This window comes from Sinocyclocheilus anshuiensis, unplaced genomic scaffold (assembly GCF_001515605.1).
Source record: "Sinocyclocheilus anshuiensis isolate Anshui unplaced genomic scaffold, SAMN03320099.WGS_v1.1 scaffold629, whole genome shotgun sequence".
Lineage (NCBI taxonomy): Eukaryota > Metazoa > Chordata > Actinopteri > Cypriniformes > Cyprinidae > Sinocyclocheilus > Sinocyclocheilus anshuiensis.
The window spans coordinates 764,414-782,256 of record NW_015536485.1 but is presented as its reverse complement, the minus strand read 5'-3'; the positions used below and the strand labels follow the sequence as shown (position 1 = coordinate 782,256).

General features: G+C 36.4%; 1 protein-coding gene across 1 annotated transcript in view; it reads left to right on the top strand.

The window, feature by feature from the left end:
• The first annotated feature begins 7,270 nt into the window (after window positions 1-7,270).
• Window positions 7,271-17,843, top strand: part of nos1apa (nitric oxide synthase 1 (neuronal) adaptor protein a) — a 106,869-nt gene continuing 96,296 nt past the window's right edge. The window contains exons 1-2 of the mRNA XM_016480418.1: window positions 7,271-7,866; window positions 8,102-8,173. Coding sequence (XP_016335904.1) covers window positions 7,762-7,866; window positions 8,102-8,173 — 177 coding nt within the window. The 5' untranslated portion in view covers window positions 7,271-7,761. The remainder of the gene's footprint in view (window positions 7,867-8,101; window positions 8,174-17,843) is intronic.

The following is a 17,843-nucleotide window of genomic DNA, read 5'->3' as shown; positions in this document are numbered from 1 at the left end:
ATAAATATTTACCTCAGCCAGTACTGCTGGTAATATAGGTGAACCATGAGAGAATTTGTGACGAATCCAACCTTGTCATGACTCAAATAGCCAGTGTTTGTTCCTGCACCATTAGTGTTCAAGTAAATAGAGACGAGACACCAACATGGACAGTTTAACAACATTACACTCATTTATACCAATAAGGGCGTCATTCCAAGAAATGCTGATGTATTGTAGAAAGTCATTACGTCACTGTAAATATGTTTTCATCATTTTATCCGTTTAACTTTAATCCATTTAAATTGTCATTTCTACTTAATTTTAGGAGTTTTCAAAGTTTAATTCAATTTTCTTCATCAGTGATTCTATTTAAAGTGGTTTTAAAAGTGCAACCAACCACTTAATTGCTATAAGAGCTTTGTTGAGCCACCTTTTTAGCCACATATTCTATCCACTTGTGGGATATTACAGTATGCAATTACGGCGCAGTTGAGCCTTCAAAAAGGCTCTTTCAAAATGTAAATTAAATTAAACAGCAAGACAACAGTGACACTTAGTGGCTAAGCAGACAAAAACAGCCTTTCTGTCCAGCAACTCGAGATTACCTAACCAAAACGCCCCAGTAAATCTTGAAGACTGTTTAGACATTTGTCCTTGGCTACAATAAAGCATCTGGTTTATTAAGGCCAAGTTGATAAAGCATGTCATTGCATTGAATACTTCTCTGCTCCAATGAAACCAAGCTATCAGCTAACGACCAAAAGCAATGAAATTTTATATCAAGGTCAATGTGTCAAAATTTGATGGCTGAATATGGTTTACGGACCAAATTAGCCTTGATATGTCCAAGCGCAGATTAATGATTGTTATTGTGGTGTTTGACAGCCTTGTTATAAAACAAAAACCTGTTCAACCACATTTGCCTTGAGCTTGACCTTTTACCAATTCACAGAGAAGCCTTCAGCATGCAGAACGAGCACAGAAAGCTTGATAGCCAGAATGACCTCAAAACTGACTATTAGCCTACCAGTGATGAGTTGTATCACATACTTTGACATAACCTTGGCGACTGATCCAATTGATTACCATCTGACATACTTATTGTAATGTAGGTTAAGGGCACACAAAACAAAGAACTATTTGTGTTTTTATGGTCTTATCACTAACAGGTTATCACTAATAGATGGCAATATTTATTTGTTCTTTTCACTCATTATTGCCAGACGGGATTGATAAATAAAAATAAATAAATGTATGTAAGTGTTCCTTGTTGATGTCTAAGCACTTTCAGCAATATACAATCAATGATATTTCAAGAAAGAATTATTTTCTATAGAGGGGGAAGTTATTTATATAGAGGGGAATGTTAACAAAGATTAAAACTCATTAACAAATATTCCAAATAGTTCCATGTTGATTGACTAGAGAGTTCAAATCTAATTTTATTTAATAGTGCGATAACACAGCATTACTGTTTGAAAAGTTCATCTGAAACTGAATGTTTAAAGAAGACTGTTACTGTTGTCCCATTTTTTACCTCTAGTTGCTTATATCTTGCACTGCAGTGCCCCTCTGTGGATTTGTATTGTATTAGCATAACTCTAGTAGTGCTATACTTAATACTTCGTAATATTTAAAGGTTTTGCAACTATAATTTATTTCAATATCAGCAGGATTTTTTTATTCATTTAATTTATATGCCGAATGAATGCAGAATACTGTTTTCTGCTGCAGAATGCCGAATACTGTCATCAGAGCACATAATACATCAATGGCCTACATAAAATGTTATTCTATCCTTGTAAAAACAACATTGTGAATAGCCAACAGGCATGAACAAACAAATATGTTCTTAGCTGCTTTGTTGTTTGTACAAGAGTGAGTTTATAGTTATTATGTGTGCATCCTCACATCCTGTTTCAGCTGTTCCTGTGCCCCATATTTTTGGGGAATCTTCATTACTAATTCAGGTTAAACAGATCATCTGTTGATGAAGGGGGTTATTTCCACTGATATTATAAAGTGGCACCGTTGTTTTGTGATCACAGTAACATATCCAATCTTTATATCTTCTACAAAAACTGCATAACATTGTATACAATTTCCATCAATTATGGCAATTTTGATTTTAACATCAGGTTTCATTTAACAAATGAAATGCCCTCTGCTGCAAGTGCCTCAAGCTCCCCTCCATGAATTCACACCCCATCTTTTAACTCTAAATGAGGTTCAAGGAGTTCGGGTACTAAAAGTCCAGACTCAACTGCAACCAATCTTTCATTCCACCATTTTTTAAACATCTCTATAAGTAATGACTGAAAAAGCGGCACTTAGAAAGGTGCTTCTTTATGACACCTTTCTAACTGTTCAAAAGGGGGTGCCTCCAACACAGACAGCAGCTTAAATGGAGCTAATATCTCACTTCCTTTGGCCTCCCTTTTTGCCTTTATCTCTCCCATCATTATATACACCTTCCCACCTTTTCTCCCTTACATAAACCACTCTCCCAAAACTCACACTCCTTCCACCAACATTGCACACAAAAACTCTGTTCTCTTCTGAAAAGCCACACTGCTTTTTTTTTTTTTTTAAACGCTTGTAGTAACCTGCAACACCTGTGTTCTCTAATTAGACCAACCCACATCAAATCAGCCCTTTAGTGAGTTGTACATCCTCAAAATCACCAGTAGAGGGTGAAAGAGGAAGAAATATATTCTATTCTATTCCAATCTTACTTTAGTAAATATTTGCAAGCTACTTAAAAAAGGCGTAATGTCAGAAAGTCGCTTCCTAGGGCTCCTCACAACCTAAATTATAAGTCTCTTTTATTAAACAAACATACCATAGCATCGGGAAATGTATGAGTCAGTAGTTTCTGTCTACACATCTCCCCAGTGGTTACTTTTGTAACAGCAACCATTTTTCCAACTTTTTCCCTCTGCCCTAAGCAAGCAAACATTTTAAAAATAGAAAGATTCCTCCTACTTCATAGTCATGTTCAGAGTTTGAGATAGTTGAAAGGTTACATTTTTTATTGCTGAATATGAGAAAACTGCAGCATTAGAAGCATACTGTGGATTATGTTGGTGTGCATAATATGCATTTAGCAGTGATAATAAATGTGGGAAATATCCCTGGTAGAAAGTGTATCTTATCTAAATAGCAAAACATTATTATTTGGCCTGAAGTACTACAAAATTTTCCTTATAGGTTTCCTCATTCAGCGTTAGAGAGGGGTGTAGCTATCCAGAAACTAGAACTGCAATGCTTAAATTGGCAGATTTTTCAGGAAAGCAAGTCGAGAAGTAGAGTTAAACAACTATCACAATAATTCCCATGGAAGATCCATCGTATTAAGAAATAATTAGTATTATTAAAGAACATAATAAAAGCATATTAATCAAAGACCACCATCTTCATATCAGTGCATCAATAATAATAAATAAGTCCACTGATCAGCAATACTGATGTGTTGTTCTGATGTATTCAGTCTGTTAAGTGTCATTCTATATTGTGTTAATCCAATTAAAATAGATTTTCTGCTAATTTAAGCACATAAAAATGTAAAAGCAATTAGTAACTGCATGCATTCTATTTTACCATGAACAATCTGTGAATGCAGTCCATTAAAACTAAAGACCGATAAAAGCAGAACTACAGTGTGGGCCATTCAGAACAAAGAGGAGACATTTCAATAGCAACCTCTTCAAGGTTACTGGATTGGACTTCATAAAATTGATGGATTCTGGACCTGAGTTGGAACATTAACATTATTTACAGCTTCTTTTGCCATGTCTGCCCATCTGTTTGCAGTTGTGCAGTTTTCAGAGCTGACAGGACCAATGGGGCACATAATGTATTGTTACCATTTGAAGGGCAACTTCTGCTACCACCTGTGAGTGCCTTAAGGGGCTGAATGACACTGGACTTTTATTCATTTATTTTTTTAGTCAGTGGTAGGTATACATTGTATTATAATAAATTTCTAACATATTTAAAAATCAATTTGCTCTGATGTATCCTATAGATAGATAGATAGATAGATAGATAGATAGATAGATAGACAGACAAAAAACTCATTTTAGGGGTTTTTTTCGGTAAAAAGGTATACAAAAGGATGTGATGAGGAGGGAAAAAGTGAAAATGTTGTGTTTACGTCAAAGATGTTTGTGTGTAACAGGTAGAGATTACATTATATCATGGATAAAAGCAGAAAAAATAGACTGCACTTACAGGTATATCTATAGTATAGCCTACTATTTCCAGCTAACATGCTGTTACACCCTTGTGGTAAGAAAAGAAAAGTACATTTGCCTGTGTGGCCTGATTCAACACTAACCACACCAACACAGGTGCTGGTAATGACTACTTTATATCGATCTGGGGTGCATTTCCCAAAAGCACTTTAGCCAATATGGTCGCAAGTTCCGCTGAACTCTCTTGCTAATGACAGAAATTGCAACCATAGTTGCTTTTAGGAAATGCACCCCTGATTGGTTAAAGGAACACTCCACTCTTTTTGAAAATGGGCTCATTTTCCAACTCCCCTAGAGTTAAACAGTTGAGTTTTACCGTTTTCGAATCCATTCAGCCGATCTCCGGGTCTGATGGTAGCACTTTTAGCTGTAGCTTAGCATAGATCATTGAATCTGATTAGACCGTTAGCATCTCGCTCAAAAATGACCAAAGAGTTTCTATATTTTTCCTATTTAAAACTTGACTCTTCTGTAGTTACATCGTGTACCAAGACCGACGGAAAATGAAAAGTTGCGATTTTCTCACGGAGATCAGCTGATCAGCTAGTTTGATCAGGTTTCCAGCCACTCACACACTTTCATTTGCATACAGTTAACACTGAATAATTTTATCTGTTGAACACAGCTATGCATTGTTCACCACAAATGCCAATCAGAACGTCAAGGTATATATATAAAAAAAGAGTACAACAAGGTCAAATGAGTTGGTGTGAACTGAGAAATTGGAGTGAAGGGAAGTTTAACACATTTTTAAATTTTGTAATAGGTACATCAAGATTGAATTGGTTCTGACTGCAGGGAAAGAGAGACATGTGACATGTGAAATTGCATTGTACGCAATGCAGAAAAAAGAGGAATACTAGGGGAATAGGAATATTTCTTCATGTTTAAAATGTGGCCCTAATGCTACATAATGTGGTAGACAATTAATAACAAATGTAGCCTAAGAGTATAAGAAAGTAGAGAAAAGCCAAGAGAATTCCTTACAAACTCTGCTGCTCTCTGTGCTGTCTCTAAGATCTGTGCTAATGTAGTTGACAATGTCATTTTTCTATAGAAGGCTGGAAGGTATATGCCACATCCCCATGCTGATGTAGGTGTTTTATGTCTTATGTCAACAATAGCCTACAGGTGCTATTCCCAACATTTTCAACGTTTTCTTCAAAAACTAGTCATAACTTTTTAAAGTCATTTACAAAAATGTAGATTGGCCCAATTTGAATCAGATAAGTACACAGTAAAATCCTGAGTAGCCTATTAAATTAACAAAACCAACAACATCCATCATCATTTAATAAATCACTTAATTATCTTGTTAATTTCAACACTGCTTCAGTGCTTTTAACACTCTTGTAGAGTGGGATCATATATGCTCTGAGCATTGTTAATTTAACATTCAGGATTTTGCTGTGTATAACTGATTACATCTTGGTTAACTAGCCTACTAGTTGGTCAAACTATTTCTTAATACTGTCTTAACATAGTGGCTATGTTTGTGCAGCTGGCCCTTGATATTGCTTAGAACTTAAGTAGCCTACGTTTTCTAATTTCCTTAGGGAATCAGCATGTGATAGAAATAAAATGAGTTGCCAACTTATGGAAGTAGATTAGACTCAATAATTCATTCAAAAGACATGATGCACACATGCGTATCCTAATTCACATGCATGAAACCCAAGTCACGTGCACGAAAAAAATATTGCGCCGCTAGCTTACACTGGTCACATTAATGAGTGTGTCTAAACGACGGATTTTACTTCCAAGTTTTAAGTAAGCATGCAAAGATAAAACAATACACTAGTGATGTTACATATGACACTGAAGCTTCAAAGCGCGTATCGAGTACGCAGAGCAATTTCTCACGAAGCTCTGTGCCGGAGCGCATATTGTTTTCAGAGAATCACGTGATCAACGAAAAACGGAGCCTCACTTTCTGTCCAATCACGTGCACGTGTCGGATGTTCAAACCCTCAGATCTTACTTTTACGTAAGTTTTCATTCAGACTTATTCAATTAAATACCCAGTCATACAAGTAATACGAAGAATACAATTTATTTCAGAAAAAAAATATATTTGCCATATGCAATTCATATATGTGTGTGCATTATTCTTCTATTACATTACATCATATTGATTTTCGTACTGGCATTTAATGCCACAGTTTAATGGGTAAATTATTTTATCAGAGAGACAAACTCAACAAACAAACACACACACACACACACACACACACACTATCAGGCTTTTATTTGTGCTCGTAACATGAGTTGATGGAATTTGTGGTCGCTGCTTCGGTCCGACGGAGCGTCTTTCACAGGCTTTTGGCTGCTATATTTCTTATATATATATATTTCTATATATATTTCTTATTAACCACCAGATGGCGCTGTTTTTTACACTCTCTAAGCTTTTAATCTTTTCCCGAAACAGTCAGAGTAGAGCCTCAGTGCTTCATGAGGCTTCATTTGCCCATCACTACAATACACCTTTACAAGGCTAGTTACCTGAAATGAAACGATCAACTGCACAAACCTCTACTGAATCGTAACTCGAGCTGTGGTCTCGCGCTGATGACGTAACATCCAGGTAGGCACGCCCACAGCGGGTTATGATTGGTCGACTGACAATCTGATTGGCTATAAGAGTACGAGTGTCCCGCATGGGAGGAGTTCGCTGCCAGGAAAGTCTCAAAAATACACACACAAATCCATGGCGATTCACACATTCACAGTCCATGATGAACTCGTGAATTTTAAACATTCAACATTTTTGTACACAGTTGTACATCTGTGAATTGTGTTTTGCATTTGTGAAACGTATTTTATGAATAATCTTATTTTGTGCACGTGAATTGGTTTTTGTGAATATATTTTTTTTTTCGTGCATGTGAATTGGGATACGCATGTGTGCATCGTGTCTTTTGCTTGAATTATTATTGAGTCTAATCTGCTTCCATACCCAACTCGCCTCGACTTCATTCATCCACGATGTACCGAAGTTTGCCACTAGGTGCCATTCTCCGCTCTCCTTGAACACCATTGTTGGGTGCTGAATGTGAAGCGAGGAGTTTTTCTCCTCCTCCAAACCTGTGATGAAGCCGTGTTCCAATGAAAGCAGGTGGAATTCCCCCTTTCAACCAATGGCGCTCTGCCCTCGCAACAATCCTTTCGAAAAGGATGTATGGGCTCGGTTATGGCGCTGGCGTGAAGTTGTTGGAAACGGGCAAGCCCAGGAAGCAGGATTTTGGCACTACTGCACCACCTAAAGCTTAGGGCTGCCCGCTTGAATGGGAACAAGTGAGCAGACCATTCATATTTGCTCAAACGTACACCTTGGGAGCCACTTCAGCGACGTCGGATTGAAGATAGTGATTTCTACAAAAGTCTCTCTGTCAAAACCGAGCACGCACCGAGTTACCACGGGCTAAAAAAAAGAGGCATGGATCGCAAGAGTTAGACTGAGTTCTAACTCCCCTCGAGCTGTTTGTGTTTTTAACTGAGGAGAAGGACTAAAAGAGTCACCATGCCTGCCAAAACAAAGTACAATTTAGTCGATGATGGACACGATTTGCGGATTCCTTTACATAATGAGGAAGCATTCCAACATGGGATTAATTTCGAAGCAAAGGTAAGTTTCTTTTGAAATGAAGATATGTTTTTCAGCCTCGTGTTTTGTTTACATGCTGCTGCGAATCCTGTTTCCAGTCCCAGGAAACATTTAAAGTTGTTTTGCCACTGTTGTTGCCACTTGTTTACATACCGTATTGTCCATTTAATTGAGCGCGTCTATTCTGATACCACACTAAGCCCAACTTGTCAACAGGCGATCTAATACATTTCATCTCGTTGGCTTTGATTTCCAGTATATCGGTAGTTTGGATGTGGCTCGACCCAACAGCCGTGTGGAGATTGTTGCGGCCATGAGGCGGATAAGGGTGAGTTTTTATGGAACCAGTTTACTTTTACTGCTTCCTAAAGTCGAGTTAGCTTACAAAGTTTACAAATAGCAGTATTTAGTCCTGTATTCGTTGGTATTCTAATAAAGCGCCACGACGTGACTCTATTCCACACGGGTGGTCTCTTCGTGCCTCGAGCAACAATCAAAATACAAAAGCAGGACAGATCAGTGAGCAAATTGCTGACATAATGAAAGGGTTGGATATTGATAGCCCTGTCAAAGTTGCTTTGATACACATACACCGGTTCTGTACGTTATGTCGCCTTTGGCAACCGCAGTGTTTGTGGGATTTTCATGTGTGTAAACAGAGAAGAGCTCTTTGAAGTGGGGGTCTTCTGTGTAAAGCACTTAAAGGGTAAGTTTTGGCGCCCACCAATCATACTGATAAGAAAGCACTGGCTTCCTGTGTGGCTAGACCCTCTTGATAAATATACATTGCTATCATGTTTTGTGTTTAAAGACATTTCCCTGTTGGTAGATAGTTCATTTAAAGTCCTCATATGTAGAAAGCTAGTGTTTACTGCTCCCTACTATAAAAGTTCACTCTAGCAGGCACATCACATTTGAAAGCCCAAAACTCATATTTCACTTAACGACACTCATGCCCTCAAATTAATCATGGTTTTATTGTAGTAACCATGTTTTTTTTGGCATATTGATTACCATTTGTATAACCACAGTTTTACTACAAATACCATGGTTAAACTATGGTTAGTGTAGCAAAACCATGGTTAGTTTGTGGCTATTGCAATTACAGTGAAACTTATGTGAAACTATGGGAAGTGTGATGTAAGAGGTGGTTTGAATGTAACAATTAAAAGGCTTCTTTTTTCCTCCCAACATCCTGGATTCCAGCATGGCAGCAGACACCAGATGCAAATGATCCTATTAACCTTTTCAGTGTGCTGGACCCCCTGCTATGGTCTGCTGGCTAATGGGCAACTATACATGCCTTTAAAGCAGGGAATTATTGTGTTGTAAAGCTCAAACACAAAAGTTGCACAAAACCAATCATGCTGTAGCAGTTAAGTAGATTTAAGTTCAAGCAGTGACGGCATTGTTTGAAGTTAACTTGTTTGCGCTTGCTGTATACTGCCCTGCTAAGACAAGATACATACAATAACTATGACAACACTAAAACTAAGATTTTTTATTTTTTTTTTGGATTGATTTCATATCATTTTTTAATATTCTTTTCTACAAATGTAAGCATAGTTAAGTCAAACCTATCCTTCACAGGACAGATTTTGTCAGAACTATTGATTTAACTTTTTGCACTTTGTTTTTGCACAGAACATTGTGAGTAATAATTGCTTAAATATCACTTAAAAACCATATATACATATTTTCCTATTTAGAATATGAGGAATGTTGAACAGTTGCATTTTGAGGGACAGTTTTATGCAATAATGTTGACAAAAGAGATCCTACTTGTTTGGTTTCAAGTCCCATTCACTGTAATTTATTTGGCAAGCAGCTTCTCTGTATTGTTACGGTCTATTGTTTATTGTTCACTGTTTCTTGCTGTTGTGTACTTCTTTTACAAAATGTGCATCATGGCGTATGATAATATGTTCCAACATAGGACATTTCCATCAGTCCGAGGAGTCATGTAACATCTCTAGAATGCGGTTTGCAACTTTAGACTGGTAATGTCAATGTGAAAGCTTCATGCAAAGAGTGTAGAGCATAAATAGCTAAATGTTTAAGTATAGTGTTAAATATAATTTTGGGGTCAGTGCTTTCTGTTCTCAGGTATTTCACTTTGTAGGATCATATGATGTGATATCTGTAAATGAAAGGAGAACCTTTCAATGGCTGTCAGAAATAATTTGTTTAATCTGCCTTTGATCTTAATTGCTATCACCCCGATAAAGGAACGTGGGATGAAGAGATCCAGTGATTTGTGAATATATTAGGTTTAACTTAAGTCGAATAAAGTATAAGTGAAAATATTGAGGTGATATCAGGTGCCTCAGACATTTTGGTCAATAGTTACGTTAAACACACATACTCACTCACTCACGCAATTTGTGCAGGAGGAAGGGGTGATTTAAAGTCCATTGGGGAATTAAAAGCTTGAAGCCTACAATCACTGGCAATTTTCACCACACCCAGATTCCATTTACCGAGTATAATAAGCTGGAGTTCGAAATGTTTATAGCCTGTTGTCATGTTTTATTTGGTGCAAAGAATGTTTGTTATTTTAATCATCTAATAATAGAGATATAAGTGTAAACATATGTGTATATCCCTTATAACAGCTTCCCTTATGTCCTGAACAACAGTTTAGTTTTATAGTGGTTTGTTATTAGACTGCCAGTTTCTTAGCTTCACTTTATTTCCACATGAAGCTTTTTCGATTTGCTGTCTTTTTATTCTTGAGCATCACAATAAATGGCTTCAAAATCCACTTGGGCCGCAAGCCTTCCTTGACTTTAAGCCTTTGTAGCATCAAAGATGGAGATTCACTTAAGCAGCAGTTGCAGTTTGTTTTACACCAATGTGTGACAAGTGCCTTCATTGAGGACTAAATTATAGGCCTACTTGAATGTTTACTCTAGCTTCATTGATTTACGAGATACCTTGCAGACACCTCGTAAGAAAGAACCTGATCGTGACATAATCTTTGTGGAGATGATTAGCATTGAGTAGATGTTGCTGTCATATTTGGAAAGGGGAATATTTACGGTCTTGCAATCCTCCCGTAAAAGCTTTCAGACTCGTAGCCCAGCGCACTTTGCTCTTATTGCTGTGCCTTAAATTTATTGCATTATATATTGTTAGCTTTAAGATGGTCAAGCTTCACTCTTTGCAAAAATTGATGACCTGCACTTTAAAACGGCACCTTAATTAACTGACTGATTAAGTGATGTTATGAATGAGTTCTTTTGGGCTGAGATCCTTCCTCCAACATTGTGGAAGTGGAAATGTTGACTTCTAATTTATAGTTATGAATAGCTTTTTTATTTTTAAGGCTTTTTCTTCATTGATTCAAGCGAAAATTAGGTGATCTTGCCTTGCTGTGATTCACTGCTGTTATATCTGGTGGATACCAGTCCCAGCTGAACCCTGTCTGCAAAATGAATTGCCTTATGTTCATATGGCAGCATAATTTTAAAGACATTCCCTGAATCTGAATGTGACCGTAGTGCCTCATTCTCCCAGTTGTGCACTCTTACCAAAGCCATATTATCTTTAAAATAAAGGTTACATACAATAGAAGAACCATTCTGGCTTCCCCAAAGAACCTTTCAGTGAATAGTTCTTACAAGAACCACTTTTTTTAGTGTGAGGAATGTTTTAATCTGAAGAACCTATAAAGAACCTTTTGTGCAATCGAAAGGTTCCATGGATGTTAAAGGTTCTTAAAGGCCAATAAAGAAATGGTATTTTTAAAAGTGTACTGTTACTGGTTTCACAACATCTACTAGAGATGCACTGATCGATTGGCCAGGGTTCGGAATCGGCCGATTTTCCTCATGATCGGCCCGGATCGGTGATCGCCCGGTCATTCTCACTTCTTTCCGATTTCGAGCCGATCCGTTTTGTTACCAGCGGCACTTGATGTGGTTTATTCACGTTTAATGGCCATTGTGCAGCGCCCGCTGTAATCCATCAACAAACTCCACATCTATGGATCTTTTTAGTTTAATAGTACTTTTTTTTTTTTTTCAACCTGAGTTTTTACATTTTGTGTGAAAAATCGTTCTTCAGCATAAAATATGCCCCACATTAAGACAACTCTCTGGAGTGGTTCAGTCACTATGAATGTCTTTGAACTGTGATTTAGTGCTGTGATATAACTTGCTTCTTTCTCCCTTTATAGCTCTCTTTCTAGTGTTGGAAAAGTAGATTTTTGTTTGTATATGCTGTCAATTATAGTTCTTAGAAAATCGGAATCGGCAAAAATCGGTATCGACAGATCACACTAACAAAAAATCGGATTCGGCCAAGAAAATTGCAATCTGTGCATCTCTAATTTCTGCTTTACAGGGTTAGGAAGAGGGCTACGGGTAACATTTGGGACGGGGCCAGTAACTCTGAAGTTGTCACTGAATAGATGTTTTTCTGTTCTCCTTCATTTATCTCTGTTGAAGCAGAAAGGTCACAAAGAGTGTTCCAGTGACCATTATTGATTCTCCCTTTCTGTTCCCCTCCATCAAACACCTTTTGGAGGGAAAGTTTGGAGTTTATTCTAACTGTGGCTGCTGGTTAATGTATAACTTTGTTGTTTGAATTTAAATTCTCAATAAAACCAAAGTAGCGACCGAAGTAGATATGGTTATGGTTATATAGTTATGATATTTCGATTAAACATGACAAGGTCAATTAATAATGGGGAAAATGCATGGATAAATCATTCACAATAAGATCTAGAAGATGCATTTAGAAAATAGGGTGAATTTTCAATTTATGGCAACTTTCAAAATGACTTTGTTACAATAGCTATATTTGCCCCTTTTCCTTGCTGCCACTTCACTTTTTTTTTTTATTAACTTTTTTGTCCATCTGACTTAAACTGGATGACATTTTGACTGCACCGTACAGGATCCAGCCATAAGAGAGGCTGTTGGCCAGGATCCATTCTGTTGACGTGCCTCATTTTGTCTCCAAAGGGCCTCTTTGGATTTAGAAAAGCTCTCTATCCCCTCAAGAACTGAACATCCTCTGTGTAACATTGACTAGCATCAGAACAACAAAGCCATAGGATACTCGAGCCCATCCCCTTCTTAACCATAGAAACGGAGAACAGTAAATTGACTCATAACTCTCTTCCTTTCTCCTTGGAGTGTCTTTGCCTTGCGATCTATTAGACGAATCGCTTTCACCCCCATCAACCGCACAGCCAAAATTCATCTTAAAAACATGTTTTGTTTTTTTCCTTTTTAAATACACCCCTTTTTCTGAGACCTTTTATTGTAACAAATTAATATTCTGGCCTAATTTGATCGTCCTTTTTAATTAACGTCTCCAGTGACCCAGAGGTATATCTCATTCCTTGTGATTTTCTTCTTTTTTTCTTCTTTCTGTGAGGGTAAAAAAAAAAAAAGTCATTAAGCATAGTGACCCAGAGGTATATCTCATTCCTTGTGATTTTCTTCTTTTTTTCTTCTTTCTGTGAGGGTAAAAAAAAAAAAGTCATTAAGCATCTCTGAGATAAATCCAGCAACCAGGTCCTGTTGCATATTGATTTTTTTTTTTTTTTTTTAGCCAAGGTCAGCTTGATTAATAATGTCCTTGATGCTAAGAAATCACTTGATAAATTAAAAAGCTTCAAGAAAACACCTTCACTTGATGTGGTTTATTCACGTTTAATGGCCACGGTGCAGCGCCCGCTGTAATCCATCAATAAACTCCACATTTATGGATCTTTTTAGTTTAATAGTAAATTCTTTTTTTTTTATTCAACCTGAGTTTTTACATTTTGTGTGAAAAATCATTCTTCAGCATAAAATATGCCCCACATTAAGGCAACTCTCTGGAGTGGTTCAGTCACTATGAATGTCTTTGAACTGTGATTTAGTGCTGTGATACAACTTGCTTCTTTCTCCCTTTATAGCTCTCTTTCTAGTGTTGTGTTTAACCCATTTCATACCCTGGAGTGATTCAGTGTCAGCTGTTATTTTACTATAATTGTGAGATTTCTGTTTAAAATTCATATTTTTTTAGCCTATTTAAAGGGATAGTTCACCCAAAAATTAAAATTCTGTCATCATTTACTCACCCTCAAGTAGTTTAAAACCTGTATGAATGTCTTTGTTCTGCAGAACACAAAGGAAGATATTCTGAAGAATGTGGGAAACAGAGCAGTTCTGGGGCACCATTGACTTCCATAGTATTTTTTTCTCCTACTATGGAAGTCAATGGTGCCCCAAAACAGCCTGGTTACAAACTTTCTTCAAAATATCTCCCTTTCTGTTCGGCAGAACAAAGAAATTTATACGGGTTTGGAACTACTTGAGGGTGAGTAAATGATGACAGAATTTTCTTTTTTGGGTGAACTATCCCTTTAATGTATTATTTGATCTATGAATGCTCTAACATTTTTAAAGCATTGTTAATTTAAATCTGGCAACAGTTTAATTTTAATGCCCTTATATAATAGCCCGCTTTTTAAAATTAATTTCTCTATGGCCTATACCAGTTATTCTAAACCTTTTTGACTCAAAGGCCACCTGTTGTCCAACACAATATTTGAATAAAACTTTATAATAAAGGCTAAGCTGTTTCTTGTATTTCAGCTGTAATTATGACAAAGTTGCTTGTTTTCCTTTTCTTTTTTTATTAATAAAAATTTCCAGTGATTTCAACAATATTATATTATATTTTATTAAGGGGGGGGGCGGTGTTTTTAGAATTTGAATTTAGATTAGATTTTGATGATTTAAATAATATTTTATTAACTTAAATGCTCAAAATCCTGTTGAGAAGCACTGGCCTGTACTATTTTGTATATTAATTTAAGCAAGGATTACACCATATCTATAAGTTGGTGTTGAAACCAATCATTAATGTCATGGAAAATTAGTATTCTACTGCATAGAACAGTATTAATCATTGCATAATTAACTATGAATTCTATTGGAGTCATATTTGTTGAATTAGGTTGGCTGCATGCTCTAGAATTTCAAAGTGGAAAAGATATCTCGTGTTCATGTCCAAAATTATTCTGCCAAGCAGTTTTGCCATGTGAATTATTGACCAAATGGACAATTGTGGCATAAAGCATTCATGCCAGTTAACGGTCAGTGGGCCAGTGGTTACAAATCAATGCTCACAATGATGTGAATTTTCTCAGCCCGTTGGTGCTGCTTCTCAAAAATAGAAAGCTAAAAAAAAAATAGCCGTTTCCAAAGCCTCTGGTTTTACAGGCCAATTTTGGCCACCTTCATAGGCAAAACCGACATAGTGTTGGCTACAGGAATACTGCATTAATATGCATATTTTTAAAGGCAAATGAACTGCCTTACTTGACTTGATGGATGTAAATTAATTAAACATAATCAGAGATTTGCCAAATATATATGTGGATTTTTGCCAAGTGTTCATTGGTGTCATTACACTTTATTCTGAATGAGGTGCTGACAATCTGTCATTTAAATCAGGGGAAAGCCTTCTTTATTCTGAACGCAATCATACCAGTGCACATTGTCTTCTGTCTGAAGTCTTTCCAGGCCTGTCATGTCAGAGTCCTTCTGTCTCTGGAGATACAAATTAGTTGCACTTGCTTTTAAAATATTTAAGCATTAATTGTCTGCATTGCTAGAACTTTAACTGTTTTAATAATTTGCCTGATATTTTTGTTTTTCCAATTCTTTGAGTTCTTCCTTCACATTCACAGCTTGAGTCATTACTGTGTTCCACATACCTTTGATTATTCTCCTAACAAGCTTCCATCTCCACTATTGATTTACAGACACTATCATGGCCTCATCAGCATCAAAAATCGTTGTCTCTTCTGTTGGTCTGCAGACTGAAAGCCTTCTTTCCAAGGGGGTGGTTTGCTCTAATATCTTTCAGCCCAATAAGTACCTACAAGTCAGACTTTCCCCTCCATTTATTGCATTTTTCACTATCTTTCTTGGCAGCCTGATATTTTTTATTCATGTGCTGGTTTTATATGAGGAGATTGTAGCTTTTGTGTAATGTGTAATGGTTAAACTGAGGCAATTGATTTGATGGTTGTTCATCATCTGAATAACGATGCATATTATTGTTAACAGGGCAATTGTGGAGTTATGCAGTGCTGGGATTGACATGCAGTTTATGCCAGAGTAGAGTTATGGAGTGGAGTGGGTTTGCTGCATTCAAGCCAGTTGGATAAATGTGCTTTTTGCCTAATTTCACCTTGAAAGGGCCAGCCAACATCTGTTATACTAAATTATAATCTCTTGTGATCAAGCCGAAAACAGTTGAATGTTTTGATGCACCTACTCATTTTGTTTTCCAGACTTTACAAAAATAGTAAAGTCATCAAGAATAAAAAGAACACACATAAAACAATATAAATTCTTAAATGCCAAGAATTAATTAGTCTAGCCTGTTTTGAGTTAATGAAGGAAACATTGTAGCGCACCTCCCATCCAATAAATCACAATAAGCTTTGTTACTTTTGATATAAAACAGTCTCAGATTTCAAATTATATCCATTTTATGGTATTTAAACAAATACCATTTTGGCGCTGTTTAATGTGGAGTGACAGATCACTATGGCGCCTCAGTTCAAGAGAAGAGGCAGTGCGAAGCACGTGCAAACTGATCATCTCCTCCGCTTTAATACCAGTTTCAGCACGAAATAAACATGAATGAACATCCAAAGTTATGTTAAAAGAAAGAGTATACTCACACAAATCCATATCCTGTCTCATGTAATCGCTCAATCTGTGTTTCATCTGCGCAAAGACGCCAATATAGCTTGTAAACAATGTCACATAGCATTACATTTACCACAGAAAAAACATATTCGGTGACCAAAAACTTTAGTCATCTAGAAAAATGAACTCTATATAGGAGCATTTTGCTAAATATATGCACCATATAACATATTCATTATAATTTTTTACTGTTCTTCAATGATTAATTTATGTATAAACAGCCACCATAAATGTTTATATTCCAAAAAAGAACTGGAGTAGACACTTATGTCATTGTAACTTTGTTATTAAAAACTTAATTGAGTGTAATTTAAGCGTTTGTACAAATCAGTTAATTTTAACCTTCAATATTGTAGTAATGTAGTGCCAACTGACTCATGTATATGTTTTCCTTGAGAAAATTTGGCATGCACTCTACCTGATAATGCTGATATATATATCCGAAATATATTCTATATCGAATTGAATTGAATCGGTAATTGAATCAAATCGCAAGTTTGTGAATCAGAATCGAATTGTGAAATTTGTGTCAAAACCCAGCCCTACTTATTAGTACTTAAATCCACTTTTCAGATATGGTAACTTGTCATACGTATGTTGAGATATTTGTTATATATTAATTTGTTTGACTTTTTTGTTCTTAATTCCATTTTAGTAGTTGTCTGAGCCCTCATTACATTGAAGAGTTCACCCCAAAATTAAAATTTTCATTTTTACTCACTGCCATGTTGTTCAAACCTGCATGACTTCTGCAAAACTAAAAAATATATATTTTTAGGCATGTTAGTAACAAACCTTTTAATGTATAGCCATTGCATTTCTCAAAATATATTTTATTTTAAGTAAAAAAAAGTGAAGATGAGAAAATTGGCCTGTTACGTACATTCTACTCAACAATAGTAATATATTTCTGCCAGTGCCCTCAAGTTAACCTGAACTTTTATTTTGAAGGGTTGCCGTGAATACTTTTACATTTCTGTGTGTGTATGACATGATGATAGTTTTACTCAAATGAAATGGTCAAATGCTCATGAAGTGACTCTCAAGAGCAGTTCTGGAGATGTTGTTAATGTATTTATGTCCTCATTAGTGAGACGGCAGTGGTTAATATCACCGGAAGCGTCACGGGCGTTTCAGTACGAGTACTACACAAAACCGTGCGTCTGTGCCATTCATTAACACAGAGACACGCAGAATTCATATTTAAATATGAATCGCTTTGCGGCTTAATATTTACAAATACTAGTGGGAGTGTGCTCACTTGTGTGT